The sequence below is a fragment of the Pomacea canaliculata genome, linkage group LG7, assembly GCF_003073045.1.
Source record: "Pomacea canaliculata isolate SZHN2017 linkage group LG7, ASM307304v1, whole genome shotgun sequence".
Taxonomy (NCBI): domain Eukaryota; kingdom Metazoa; phylum Mollusca; class Gastropoda; order Architaenioglossa; family Ampullariidae; genus Pomacea; species Pomacea canaliculata.
In genome coordinates, this window is record NC_037596.1 from 23,941,143 (window position 1) to 23,956,859 (window position 15,717).

At 36.6% G+C, this 15,717-nt stretch overlaps 1 protein-coding gene across 1 annotated transcript; it reads left to right on the forward strand.

The window, feature by feature from the left end:
* Positions 1-739: 739 nt before the first annotated feature.
* Positions 740-15,717, forward strand: LOC112567863 (protein maelstrom homolog). The gene is made up of 14 exons (XM_025244724.1): positions 740-1,058; positions 2,966-3,082; positions 4,662-4,743; positions 6,024-6,188; positions 8,535-8,576; positions 9,424-9,557; positions 10,117-10,331; positions 11,052-11,114; positions 11,442-11,619; positions 12,654-12,765; positions 13,538-13,636; positions 13,916-13,971; positions 14,164-14,296; positions 15,234-15,717. Exons 1-14 carry the CDS (start codon positions 933-935, stop codon positions 15,434-15,436), a joined length of 1,725 nt encoding a protein of 574 aa, XP_025100509.1. The 5' UTR covers positions 740-932; the 3' UTR covers positions 15,437-15,717.

Consider the following 15,717-nt stretch of genomic DNA (forward strand, 5'->3'; position numbering starts at 1 on the left):
AATTAATGCGCTTAACTCCATCTCTTACTTCGTCTTTCCTGATGACATTTTATAATTTCATTATAGGTCAGCGCGCGATCGATATACGGACTATATATGGAACAGAGAGCACGCCTCCCCATCCAAAAAAAAAAAAAAACAAAAAAAAACAACAACAAAACAACAACAACAAATAAACCAAAAACAACGAAAACAAAACTAAAACAATAAATAAACAATTAAAAGCGAAATCAAGTGCATGCCACACAGCCGACTATAAACAGTCTAAAAGTCTGTAAAAACACATATAAGATTAATTAAGAAAGAACACCCAGTCAGGTCTTCCTCATTCTGGAGATTTTTCTGTTGAGTGGAGTACTACAAGTTTGATATTTTAAGTTTTTTTTTTCTCATTTACTGACCATGCACTCGATCGCGAGTAAACAACTTATAACTTTTATGTTATTGTGATGGAGAGTGTTAATTGCCTCTTGGCGGAAAAGTTTCGAAAAGATTCCATTGGACGACACCATCTGATTCCGCGTTAATTACTATTCTATCAACGCTTATCAAATTTTTTTTTATCACTGTGAGAAGAGTAATAAGGACCAGCTTTGACATGAAAGTGTTTTTATTCGAGGGCCTCTTTTATTGTCGCTCTCTTTTCCTACGCACTCTGGTGTATTCGTGCGCGACTGGTGCAAGCATACAGAAAGGGGAAAAAAACGCACTGATTGCATGAAACTGTTCGAAACCAGCTAGATTTATGTTAAAAACAAACAGCAAGAAAAAGTTTTGCACTCTACATACTTTGTGCAAGTTTTTTTCATTCATTTACTGCACACTCCTCCCTGTCACAAAAAGAAAACCACATTTGTGACATCAAGAACAGCAACTCCCGCTCATCTGCCAAGCCATACCCGTTGTGGCGTTGTTTCATCTGTAAAGCGAACATGCCTCCGAAAAATTCCATAAATGGGTTTGCCCTTTTTATGAACGACCAAAGAGATGTTTTGAAGCGCCAAGGTGCCAACTGTGGTGGTCAAGCTCTCGCTATGACGTGTGGACCGCTGTGGAAGGTGAGTCGAACAGGCGTCAAAGTTCATTCATTTTACCTTTTCAATAGTTGCATACTTCGCAGAAAGGTCTCTTAAACATTCCTATAGCTGTAATTTGGCTGATACATATGGCAGATGTACAAAAAAATTGTATTCTTAAAGTTATTTAGTTTGTTGAAAGTTCGTGATAATCAGTTCTGTTTATTTTAAGCTAAATATAACATAATAATGCATCCTCACGTCTGGTTCAGCTCGGCTATTCTTCTCACTTATAAAGAAACCCTTTCTAGATCAAGACTGCTTAAACAATTACAGACCAGTTTCAAGCCTGTTTGCTCTGTCTAAAGTTTCGTTAAAGATTATTCTTTCCCAGCTTATGTCATAGACTGAGCCCCAACTGTGTGTGTGAATGGTGTTTTTTTTTTCCAGATATTTCTGACCTGAGATATGGTGTCCTCCAGAGATCTGTTTTGGGTCCAATACTTTTTGTGTTATATACCTTCCCTCTGATGCTATGTCATGCCATGCCATGTTACATGTGAGCTATGCTGATGATACACAGCTTTATCAGTCAGCTTTACTTACCGAACTCTCTGGATTACTGACAAGGACACAGGAATGCATAACTGATGTAAAGTCTTGGATGTTCCAAAACAGACCTCAACTTAATAAGGAAAAAACTGAACTGCTGCTTACTTGTCCAAAGAAGTTTCTGAGTCATCTTTCTCTCCCTCAGTCTCTTTCCAGCTTGGGTGCCATTCTCGATCAGAGTTTGACTTTTCATCAGCATATTTCTTGTGTCTGCAGAATTGTTACCTTAAACTTCATAGGATCAGTACCATTCATCACTATCTCATCACTGATGCAACTAAAACTCTAATCTGTGGCTTTGTGCTCTCAAGGATGGACTGTTGTAATTTTCTTTTAGCTGGAATTCTAAAGTATCTTCATAGACTTGAAGGATCCAGAATAACACTACTCGCCTCACCTACAGATATCATTTAGATATGAAGATACATCACCTATCATTCACTCTCTTCACTGGCTGCCAGTCATGGACCATATAGCCTACAAACTTTCCACTTTTACTTACTCCACTGTTTCTGGCACTGGTCCTCAGTACCTGTCCGAACTCACCAACTTTAAGCTCAAACTTAAGATCATCTTTTACGAACAATGACTTCAGTGTGACCCTGTCCTGACCATGAGCTTGCATAACATGTGTCTGTAATTTGTGTAAGTGACTGTATATTGTAGAAGTGCGTGAGTCTGTTATATGGGTGCATGGTTGTTGATAATTTAGTCTATGTATGATTTATGTAAAGCACTCTGAGAAATTTTGAAAAGGCGCTATTCAAATCCTTATTATTATTATCATTCTTAAATATCTTGACAATCCTGAATCTGAGCTAAACTTCATAGGAAACACCAATTTTGCCTGGGCACACCCACACCCACAGACAAATGAGATCTTAATTATCACATTTTAATTATCAGCATTCTTGTACTGCCTATTGTCAATGTTCAGTCCTTGAATCAGCTCAGTTTATAATTTAAAACACATCTGAGCATTACTCCTAACATCTGTCAACATAGTTGTCAGTAGTTGTGATTATAGTCAGAGACTACTCTGCCTACTTGTCACTCTTTGCAGATTCATGACACTGTTTGTTCCCTGCTTCCTCTTTGTATCTTTTGTGTTGGTCTTTTATTTTGTAACTTAGTCTGCATGGTTGTTTCTCCTTCCATACTTTATATTCTGTCCATGTCTCTTACTTCTCTTAAGCACTAAAAGCATGCTCCTTTGTGAGTATGATTGTGCGTTATATAAATCACACTTATTATTATTGTTATTATTTAGCCTATTATTGATTACTACACAATAATACTTACATCAAATGCATTCACATTCTTTTTTTAAATGGCAGGCGCTGCCTGATGGTGTGAGGAAGGAATATGAGAGAAAAGCTAAGGAAATAAAGGCAAGGCAAAAAGGTTCAGATGGTGACATGGGCCGTCTTGATTGTGTGGGAAATATAATTGGGGTAAGTAATGTGTTTCACCATTTTCTATCTAGAAGTTATGCACAAGTGCATATGCACATGAGTCAGCCTGTTAGGTATATCTGATACAGAAAGCTATATGTTGGACTTTAGTTATAGTTTTAAAAAAATCAAGATATGTGAATACAGAGCTTATTTCACTGCATTGCACAACTTTCTTTTGATCTTTTTATTAATTGACTATTTTATGAAACCAGTGAATGGAACTTAAAGTTGTGCCATTAACAAATTGCCTTTAAAGAATTAGGTGAAAGTGATATTTTAGTGTTGTTTTTTTTTTTGGTTTTTTTTTTGCATCTGTTAAAATTAGTCTCAATAGCAGTTCATACTATGAAAATACTAGTCAGAGAGTGTTGTGTTCTTATATTTGCATTTCAAGTACTGCGGTAAGTCATCTGAAACTTCCTTGATTAGAAAATTTACTTCCACTTCCCAGATGGTACAAAGGCAAGGAAAGAGATTTTCTCTTCCTTTTATGAAATAAAAATGTTAATAGATTCAGTTTAATGTTGTTAATAATTTAAGATAACTAAATCTTAAATATCTTAAAGTTTACTGTAGGATTACAAATGAAATGAGAAATCTGCACAGATGTAATGTGGAGTATTTCTAGAACACTTTAAAAAAGTTAGCAGAAGCCTAATCTGGAAATGATGAGCAAACCCCATTATTAATGGAAAATGACAATGTGGAATTTACTAAGCTAAATTAACCATTTACAGAAAATGAACTAAAAAAATGCAGTTTAGTAACAAAACCTCTGGCCTTGACTTCATCTCAAACAAAGCTTTGAAAACCACTAATAGTAAGATATGTACATCATTTAATAAATTATTCAACTTTACACTCCAGTTTAGAAAATTGCCAAAGGACCTAACAAACAATTTATAAACAAAAGGGTGATCAGGCTGACCCAGAGAATTATGACAGTTTAACAATTCTTAGCTGTTTTGTTAAGTTGTTAACAACAATAAATAGCAATGGAATTGTTTCAGTTTTTGATGAACATCTTGTATTTGGATTTGAGCAAGCTGGTTTCAGAGGGAATCACTTGACTTTTGACCACACGTTCACTATTGTTTTGTAAGATCGTTTTTTTTCCATGAAAGAAAGCATTTAGCCTCCTATTGATCAGAAGAAGTCACTTGATAAAGTTAACAGGGCTCTTCTATGACAAACATTTATTTTGGTTTGTGTGGTGGAATTCTCTAGATTATAAAGGATATGTATATAATTGTGAAATTGTGTGTGAATGTTGGTACCCAGTTCTTTGGGTTCCCCCCATCCACACACACACAGTCTTACTCTTAGTGGAGCGAGTGTTTATCACTTTTTTTTTTTGCGCAGTGTAGTTAAACAGCATACAAATATATCCACATCCAAAGATGCTTTGGTTAGAAAATCATAAATGTTATGTAAGATTGAGCAACCTCCATCTCCTCCTGTCAGAGAAAAATGTGTTCCAGAGGAAGACAGAATGAGATATATGTGTATTAAATTGAAAATAATATTTATATGACAAATTACAATAATGAGTAGTATTCAATTTTGCTGTTGGTAGTTACATAAAGATCCTGCTGAAGAGGCCAGGATGAGGCGGAAGAGAGATCGAGAACAGACTGTTTCTGAGTGGAAAGGCAAAGGTAAGATCTCATTTGTACTTCTGGAATTTAGTTTTATGCATAGGCACGTACATGGTCTATGCATGTGAATGTGTGAATATGTGTTCATGTTCACAATAATATGTGATAATTTTTTGCCTTAATCGTATTGCAGAAAGTGTATTGAAAAATGTAAACTATATCCTGCAACATAGACATATACAGCTAACAGTCTTCAGGTCCTTTGCAAACAATGCTAATGAAGCAGATAAATTTTGCTTTTAATTTTTTAATGTCCTACTGTGAGAATGGAGAGCGGTTGAATACCTGTGTAGCTTAACATACTTATTCCAGTGGACCAGATGATGGGAGTGACCCCAGAGGGTTGGAGAAGGTAAGGCAACGATTTGATTCATGCAGTGGGTGAGATGGTCTTGGTGTGAAATGACTGGCAAGGATTTATATGTCCCCTGTAGTGGATGTTTGCTTCTAGTTCCTCAAAATTAACTTTATTGCAATTATTCAGTTAATATTAATTTAAGTTGTTATAAAAAAGATATCCTAGATTTACTGAATTTTAAGTTCTGCAGGGTCAAATCATTTCATGAGCCTATGCAGCCGGACTTTCCCCACCCCTGTTCTGGACAGTAGAACTCTCTTCCATACCACACTCATTATTCAAATGCTGACTGTTAACATCTTTGTTTTAAAAATTATGAATAAAGGAAGTATGCTTGATTCTTGTTTTTTTTAGTCATTTTCTTACTTTTTTGCATAACTGCAATTTCAGTTCTACATGGTATCTTATGAGTTATACATATTCTTGTAAGCTTAATATCTACTTTAACTTTCATTATCTGTGAGTTATGTGAGTTATTTTTATGTTCTAATAGTTTTTCTTCTGTTTTTAGTGTGCTGGAAACCTTTTTTAGGTTTCACCAACCTTTTTATACTTTATTCACCTCTTTACATCTTTTATTTACTATGTTGGTTTTTTTTTTACAAAATATCATATTTATATGACTTGGGAAGACTAATCCCTAAACCTTTAAAGTTAGAGCTACCTTTTGCCGTGGTATAGCCCTAGCTGCTGGCACGGCATAAAACACAAACAAACAAACATCTGTGAGTTCTTTGACCTGCCTCAGTTGCTGAATATATTTCATATCATATTATGTTATTGTTAACCCATTTTTTTAATGTCGTTCTTTATTATCGTGGTGAGCACTGAGAGCATGAACTGCTTTGGTTGTGATGCTGTTTCTTCTTTCTATTTGTGGTTAAGCAACTTACAGAAGATTGGTTGTATGTATTTGTTGCAGATTTGACAAAAGAACTGTTTTATTTGGTCAACTTTCAAGACTTGTGTGAGCTAACAGATGGAGACAACACAGTTGAAAGGGAGTGGCTACCGCGTGAAGGAGCCGTATTGGAGTTTTCACTGGAACAGGGCATCATCAGGCACTGGCACAGGTTCATCTGCCCAGGTGTGCTGTTCTGTATCTTTTTTCTTGGGTTCAGTGGTAGTTGCATATTGTAACTCATTCAAAGTAGATGAAAAGCAATGCGACTGAACATGTAGAACGGTGGTGGTGGCATGAGGTAGGATATATTTAAAAATTTACACCTGTTAAACTACTATAAAGACAACCATCATTGATACACTGTTTTAAAGACCATTTAAAAAAAACATTTAAACGATAGAATTTGCAAAAAAATAGTTTTTATTTTCTTGTACTAAGTTCAAATGAAAGATGGTAACTGTGTGGAACAGAGAGCTCTTGTCCTGAAAGTAGATTACGAGGCAGAAATGATTTTAAAAATTATTTCCACATATATACAAGCATAAAGTGCCAAACAATAAAATATGAGAATATACATTAGACTTCAAATATTACTATTATATTGTCATTGTCATTTGTTGGAGTACAAACCAAAGTCAAATTGGATAACCAGCAACCGTCTCAAACATGTCTCTTGACCAACTGACTCACAGCCTACTTTTCAGATAAGAATTTGTTTATTAGCCAAGTGACATTGCACTAGAAATTTGACTTGATGATGAAAAACGCGCAGAGCAAAAGAAAGAATAATCGGGCCTATCATTGTGTAGCCATACTATCTGGTGCCATCTGAGTCCGGTTATTAAAAAAATAAATTAAGGGGAAGCAGATAGCCGAGGGGTTAGAGTGTTAGCATCTGAACTGAAAGCTTGCTGGTTTCTAACTCCTAATTCCTTAACGACCTGAAAAGGTTAGGGATGACCTTTGCCTTTTTATTCTTGTTCCTAATCACCCCCAGTGGTGCATAGGGCCACAACTACTGCCTTTTGACTAAATAACATTAATAATAATAATAATGATGAAGTTGATTTATATGGCACTTAAACCATAATGCTGCGACAGCATCAGTTTAAGACATCCCAGATATGGAATAATATCCTTGCAAAACGACACTGTATCATAAAAAACTCTATAGTGAAATGCCGCTTTAAAAAAATATCGTGATCACTATATAGGCTTCAACAGGTTTTTCCGTCTCCAATCATGTATAATAATAAGTTAGAATTTATATAAAATTGATGTTTGTAAATAATTCATGTATATAATAAGGATTACTTAAAGAGCGTTGTTTCTAATGACTTTACAACAACAAAAATAGCACTTATTCTCCACATAAAGAAACGAAAGAGGCTTGCATGACGCAGTTTGCCACCATGTTGTTCACGACAACACCCACCATAGTCCCTGAAGACTCCAGTCATTTCTTCCCTTATATATTCAATTATTTACGCACATTGTGATGTGTTTTGTCACACTACCCAGTTCCCATTACCATATGCAAAACACACTGTGGCTGTGAAGATGAGTGGTTTTTTTTTGATAAAACTGTATAGAAATACATAAACTTTGTCAATAAAGGCAATGAGTGCTTCAATTTTTCTTCTCCTGCACAGAATTAGCAAACATAAACAATGTTTGAGACATATATCAATTATGGAAGTACAGGATTGATTTTGAGTTTGAAAGACTGGAAAAGTTGTGGAAAAAATGAAGATTATTTTTCCAGATCTGGAATTTTTTCCTTTTTGCATATGAAGTCTTTGAATTTTACTTTTAGGAGGACAGAACAATTTCATACCGTACCTATTAGTCGTTTCATGAATGACAAATGAAAATCTAGAAAGATTTTTCATTCAGAATAAAAATTTGGTTACAGTGTTAAGATAATTGACCTACTGAATACTTTGATAAAGCAACATTTACTGTTTACACAAAAAGATAATTATAATGTTTAAATATGCATGGCTGTGAATGGACAGCCATAATTCAGAAAAAAAAAAATCAGGAACAGTTTTAAAACTAATTGTTTTATTTTACAAGATTTCATTTGTGTACAAAATCATTCCTCATTATGATTTGGTTGGGTGAACATCATGAAGTGTGATCATACATAAAACTTATCATTGTCAAGTATAAAAGGATGACAGTAGGATAGGGTTAGACTTCAACTCAAGGTGTTTGCCCCTAAGCAAGGTGAATCACTCATCTTTTACTGCCTCCACAGCCATTTGTATATGCACATTACTTGCCACACTCGGTTGAATGAATATGCATTAAATAAAATATTTTCTTGACTGGCACTCATTTAAAATGGAAAAAAGTATTTAGAGAATAGTGCAGCTTTAGGAGAATTTAAAGAGAATGGGAAGCAAGAATTTAGTGAGCAAAACAGATTCAATCTCGTAATTTCGTACTTGCAGCAATTTGTTATTATGTGCCTTTTCTTGTCAGAGTGCTGCATTAATAATTTTTTTTTCTTTCTTTTGGCAGGTCCTATTCCAAAAGGGTACAAATATACATGTATGCAGAAATGTAAGAGAAATTTTGCCAGGTGTTTTATAACTCATCCTTAAAGTAATTTCTCTTCCCTTGTGCTGTCCCAGTCCAGGTGCATTCTGGATGGTTGTTACACTTTTATGGATGTTCAGTCACTTATATCTGTACAATTCCAACGCCAGAAAATAACTTGACACCACTTACAAAGGGTTCATAATTGTAGTTTGATGAGCATTTTCTCAAATAAAATTTGTGTTAAGTTTGAAGTTTGCAAGAGCTAGTGAAAAAAAAAATCCTGTTGTGTTGTTAAACGATGTGTGTGGTATTATTTCAGATAAAAGTTATCATATTTAAATAGTATTTAAAAGTCTTATTTGTGTGGATTTAGTGCATAAATTATTAATCAAATCATGGACGCTATGATTTTCAAAAGCACTATGTGGAATTCATAGTTGATTTTCGGCTAGTCCTTACTACCATAATTTGTGGTCGGTACAGAGAAGATTTTAGAAGAATATTCTCTTGACAACATTTTTATCCCATTATCCACTTTTTAAAAAGCTATGACATGCTGGAAAAGAACAACTAGGATTGCTAACTTTTAGGTGGACACAATGATTTAAGCGTTAAATTTCTTTCATTTCAAGATTTGTAAGGCTTGGTAGCTGCCATACTCATTAATAAGTTTGTAAGTGTAGGTGTTTGAACACACGATTTCTGCCTGTTTCTGTTTGTATCATATGTTGCAGTTAACAGGTACTTGTTCGTCTGTGTTATGCTTTTAAATCATTCTGCAGCTTGTTTAAGTTATTAAATGAAGCTGTGGGATAAGTTAATAATTTACATAGGTTTCATAGATAATAACTGTTTTTTGGCTTTACAGCAGAACAGTCACACAAAATCCCAATAGAAGATTTTGAGCAAGACTGCAATAACTATTCCTTGATGTGGAAAGAAATAAAGCAGCTGATGAAGAATAGTCGACAAAAGGATGTCTACCCACCATTGTATTGTCTTGTGAGCATATAATCACTCATATTCTTCCTGCAAACAATATACCTGAAAGTCCTGAAAAAAATGAACTTTTGTACATCCCTCGTTTGCTTATAGTTGAATATCTTTCTGTCAATTTTTAAACACAATTCACACTCCAGAGTTTGTGTTATGACATAGTTAAACATTGTTTCCTACAAAGTGTGGACTTTTCATACCAAGTTTGTTGTATTGCCTAAAGGCTACATCAAGAATTATAAAGAACCGCATGCTAAAAATAGTTGATTGAAAGATATCTTCTGTCTGCATCAGAAGGATTTATGTTGGCAAATATCTGTCCCATTTTACAGTAGGTTGATTTTGATTTTATTTGGGACAGTTCATTAATATAATGGTCGAAGTGCTTGTCATCAGTGCCATGAGGACTTGGTGCCTTAGTTTAACATCTCTTCTCTGGCATACATTTGACAGCCTTTGGCTGGATGCTTATAGCCTTAGTTGTGGCCATTTCAAGACATAATGCTCGCATGTGTGTGTTCATATGTGAGTGCACACAATTTATTTAGTCTTCTATTGTATCCAGGCTTCAGAATACCAAAAGAACAAGTATCTGATGGACTGGATGTGGCAGATGGGCGATGAGGGCTCAGCACCTGACAATCCTTTGGGCAATGTCTATTCCTTGGAGGATCTGGTGGTCGATCTTATTAGCCACTCTGGGTTCTCAGACTCTGTGGCCTCTTGTCAGATAACTGCAAAACTTGACGGCTACTTCTGGGATTATATTCCAGGCACTCAGTGAGCATTGCTGCAGTTTATTCATCGTTTGCATAGTTGTTTTTATAATCCATCATCACAATGTTAATGGATTTAATGATTAATAGGCTTTATTCCGAAGCAAGGTGTGGGGACTATAGTTAATACCTGCTTCTGTTCTGATCTTGAGCAGGTGATGCCATTATTAACCTGCATCAAAAGTAAGCTCAGAGCTACCACTATGCTCTCTGATTTAAATAAAAAGCGCAAACATTCTATCTTTTCTGTAATCTTCTGTGGTGTTCAGGAAACTATATTTCTATAGCTTTGACTGAGAGAGCAAAAAATGTTGAGTCACACTATAGACAATGGTTGCGGGAAAGTAGGGCTGATATTTTTTCACTGCAGCAGTTTAAAATTTTAAATGAAAAGATTGAATTGTAAAATTGATGTGTCTGTTGTTTGCAAAAGGCAGTCAAATAAGAATTGATGTATTTTCTGCCTGACATTGCACAAGGAACATGTCTTGATGATGGCTGCCACTTACTGAACAAATACCACACCTCCACTACTTCCATTTATGTGAATGCCTAAAGAATGACTTTTTCCGCCAATACAAGCATATGCACAAGCACTAACACGCCTGTTCACACACACACTCTCTAAATTTCTCTCTCTCTTTCACATACACAGTATATTCTTTTGTGAGTGAACAAATGATACCAATGAATTGATTCATGTCATGTTTACAACCTGTTACAGATGTTCATGGCATGAAGAGCAGGACACCAAACACTGTGCTTTAGGCTTTGTTCGGCGATATGCGTGAGTGGCCCCCATTTTCTCTTTCCTTGCTATTTGAGTGCAGGTCTGTGTATGCATTTGAAGGCTTTTTTTATCTTTGCTTCTTTCACGTTCCTGTATCAAACATTGCCAGGTTTATGTAGATCAAGCATAAAGGGTCATATCTGCTTGTGATTCAGTATGTAATTGAAAGTTAAGAATTGGTTTTTTGCTGCAATCAAAGCTGATATGTACTAAATGTGTGACCTATTTTTCCTTTATATGTATTTCTTTTCCTGTTGTCTTGCTGACATTTTTCATGCAGATTACTGGGATTTACAGTGATGGCTCTTTCATCTCTAAGAACAGGTACACAATTTCCGACATTGTAGCACAGCTGTATGGTATCACACTGACAGAGAAGCATGTGCCCACTCGCTCCAACATTGAGCCTGTCGGCATCATTCTACCTCCAGATGCTGTTCCAGTCTCCAGAGCTTGGGAACAGCGAAGACAAGCTGCGCAGAGGAGTAATAGAAAGGTTCAGGTGGGCTGGGCTCAGTTGTCTCGCTTGATTGCTGTTTAACCTGAGTGCAGCTTAACCGAAAAACTGTTGGCAGTAGAATGCTTCTACAATAGTGCTGACACCCTTGAGCTTTTAAAGTTCTGCCAGATGTTAGAGATATTGCCTGGCGTACATTTTTTTCCTTCAAAGCCATAACCATCTTCAAGCGAGCCATTTTGAGGATTCAATAGATCACCATTTACAAATAATTGTACTTTTAAATAGCTTTTACAAATAATTGTACTTTTAAATATTTACACTTTTAATCATTGAAACATCTGTGAAGGATAAAAATTTAGGAAAATGAGACAGTTAAAACTGACATTATTCTAAGCCACAGCCCCAAACAGACTTTATAGTCAAGCCCATTAATCAATGGGTTGTGGAGACTTTACCTAGCTGCCATTGATCAAAGGAAGACACATATATTTTTGGAGGTTCTTGTGGGTTTGTCAACTTTAACTCTGACTGCACCTCCTACTGTTTATATACCATGTACGAAAGTTTTGTAGAAACATCCAGCATTCACTCGTTATGCGTGTGCTCGCTTGCACCAAACATTCCAGACACCAAGGCTTGCATCAGTCACACTCATCCACGCACCTGCTCGAATGATCTAGGTGGGCAAGATCACAGCCGTGCGGCCAATACTGGCAGGTCAGGTGGGGTCAGATACCGCATCAAAGCGCTGGAAGCACCGGGCTACACCTCACACAGACCATTACCACATTTAATTTATATCACCCTTTGTGTGGAAACACCTCTTCCAGCCACCATTTTCCCCTTTTATTGAAATGCTTTCTCTGAGAAGCAAGACTAAATGTAGCTGTTGTGTACATGGTAAAGTATGTCTAATGGTACATTTATTTATATCGCTCAAATTGATAAAACCCATCGTGAAAGTTGAATTTAATGAAGTAGAGAATTGAATAGGAAAAGGCTTTGGAAAAGTATTTTAAGTCAAATGGTTGTGGCTTTAAAGGAACAATGAGGTTTTTGTATTTTGTGTCCCACAGAGTTCTCAGCCAAGCAAAGCATCACCACCAAATGCAGGTTCAGACGAAGAAGGGGACTTTTCAAAACCAAGTCCTGATACTATGGAGAAACTGCGCGCTCCTGTTATGTCCAGTGAGTTTCTCAAGTATTTCTCAATGTTTATGTTGGTAATCTGTCTCATCTGATTACTTAAAAGCGAAACCTATATGGACATGGGCAGTGAAATTTTTGGAAATATGTCTCTAAGAGGCCTCACTTTTCTTGGGGCCAGCCTTACATGAGGGCAGTTCCCATCTCCTCTCCTTTGCGGCCTTACCTTCCCCACCCCTCTAAGGAGTCAGGTAGCCATTTCCGTCAGCTGGGTCAATTGGGGGAAGTTTGGTGCCCTAATCAGGCTATGAATCAGCACGCTCTTGGTTCGGATGCCAGCTCTCTAACCACTCAGCTATCTGCTTCCCCTACCTCTCTGCATGAATTTGTCTTTCTATGGCTTTAGAACATCATCAGTTTTCTCCCCATTCAGAATACTCTTCGCATGAGGTGAGGCTGTGCTGAAGTGGTCAGATGATTGAGGCCTTCAGAGTGTAAATGTATCCATGTATAATCCTAACATCAGTGAAGTTAACCTCTTTCAGTGGATAGTGATGATTTCGTGTGCAAGAACGGGTGTATTCACTCAGACTGAGGGATATTGTATCTTGAACAATGTTCTCCCCAACCATTAGTAAAAATTGTTGTCCTCATTAGTCCTTTACTGTTGTGAAAAGAAATTTACTCCTATACCTCTTATAGCATCTTGTCTTTTAGCCACATTTGGAGAGATCCTAATCCTTTTCATCATGAAATTTGACTGGAATAATCACATTTTGTACAGCGTGATACAAAGTTTCATTTTCTTCCCTAGGCTTGATGGTAGGTCCCCAACGAGGGAAGCCATATGGATACGAGCCACCACCTCTGCCCCCCTCACAGGATCTGGCTGATGATGACTGGCCTGAACTAGGTGAGTTTCTTGTTTTAAGACCAGCATTAGTGATGATAAACACTTTTTAAAAAAAATCAAACTTACTTTCTACTACCTTCATATCCTTCTGCCATTTGTCTCCCTGTCAAAATCGTGGAAAAGAAAATAAAAAGGTAGCAAGGAGAGAAATGTGTGTGAGAGAGCGCATGCATAGTTGCATGTGTATGTGCATGCATGTGTGCCTGTTGATGTGTCTTTCTGTTCATGTTTGTCAAAATAAGGAAATATTGGGATTTACACTTTGCTACCATTCTCTAGCTGGAGCCAGCAAGTTGGCAGCTTCATCTCAGAGGCAAGAGGATATGCTTGTTCAGGTAGATATTGCTGTAAAGGTAAAATCTATTCAGGGGCTTTAGTAAAGTTAATAATTGTGATACTTGCTCTTGTGGATAAATGTTATGAATATCATAAAAATGAATGTCATTGACTTTGTTCTGACACAAACAGCTTGCAGTTGTGCTTTCCTTGTATTTATTATAACCATTTGGCCATTTTGTTGAGCGCAGAAAAGCAGCTTAGGAAGCACCACAGATGCGAGAAAAATTGCGTCAGTGTGGGGATCCTCCTCTAGCATGTCTGCAACTGTTACACCACCTCCAGGTTTTGATGCTCTGCCTGGATTTGGTGTCAGACCTATAGGTAATAAGATATCTATGGATGATATGGTTATCTGCATGTACTTTGTATAGGATATGTTGAAAATAGAGTTTGGTTATTCAGGGAGTCATTACTATGTTTTGTTTGTTTTTTTATAACTGGATAATCTTTTGCCAGCTTTTCTTTTAAATTAAAAAAAATGTTCAGCTTAGAAGAAAATCCTGGTTTTTTTCTTTTTAAATCTTTAGTTATAGCACAAAGCAGGAGTTGGGTGGTTACATATACACTGCCAAAAGTAGAGCTTAAAGTAAATACAGTTTCTGGATTTTGTTGAAAAGTTGTGACATTACTATCAAGTAACCGGACTGATCTGCTTTACTTTGCTAAACACTATTGCAAGCCATCTTTGAGTTGTAGCTCTTTTATGAGAAAAACAAAGAAGATTGATGTAAGTTGAGTGAATTGGGGCACATTTTCTATCCAGATTAAAGCTCATGTTATCTTGCCAAGGCTAACAGTACTAGTTTTAACAAGAATGGAAAAAGGTTCTGTAGCTCTTCTTGTGCTACATTATTTTAAAACATGGGTTCAAATCAATTGACTTCCTGTAAAACAACTTGAATAGTGGAATGTGGGTATTAGTTTAAACTTCTGTTCATTAATTCAGTTCTGATATACCAAAATGCCAAGTTGGGAAGGGTGATATTTTGCTGCTGATCAATAACTGGGTTAGCAGTTATAATTATCATTTAGAATTTTGTTTTATTTTACTCATCAACTTTTAAACTTGCAGTTAAACTTTTTTTTTCATAGTTATATGTGTTGAAATCCTCAATTAACAGAAAGATAATTCAGCTCAGGAGCTTCCTAGCAGGTTCAGCTCTGGAAATGATGTTGTGAAATGTTGTAAGGTCAAGATTTTCTTTGCTGAAAAATATTTTTTTATCTGGTGGCAAAGTAATAACATGATCAACTGCAGGCAGGGGAGCTGGATTAGCACCAAGAGGGAGAGGAGCTCCACCACCACCTGTTGGTAGAGGGAGAGCACTGCCTCTTAGTGCAGATGCTTGGGTGCCGCCTGTTGGTAGAGGCACAACACCATGGCTGGCGGCAGGGAGAGGGATGGCACCATCACCGTTTGGCAGAGATTATACCTCGAGTGGAGATGGTCAGGCTAGATGACAGTGAGAGATGCCTGCCATCTGTTCTTAAAATGTTGCATTCAGACCAGGCCAGAAGCTGCAGCTCGCAAGTGTGGTACACAGTTGGGGTGCCTATGCTCTTGGAGAATGGTGGTAGTACAAGTGGAGCCCTTGATATGTTGCAAATGTGGCCATGTTACTTTTAATCAAGAGTGAAAATCTTGGCCTTATTTTTCTCCACTCCTATCAGACAGCAAGTTTAACTGAAAGTTTTCATTTTACTTTTTGTTTTAAAAGATATTAAATTTCACAACTGAGAAT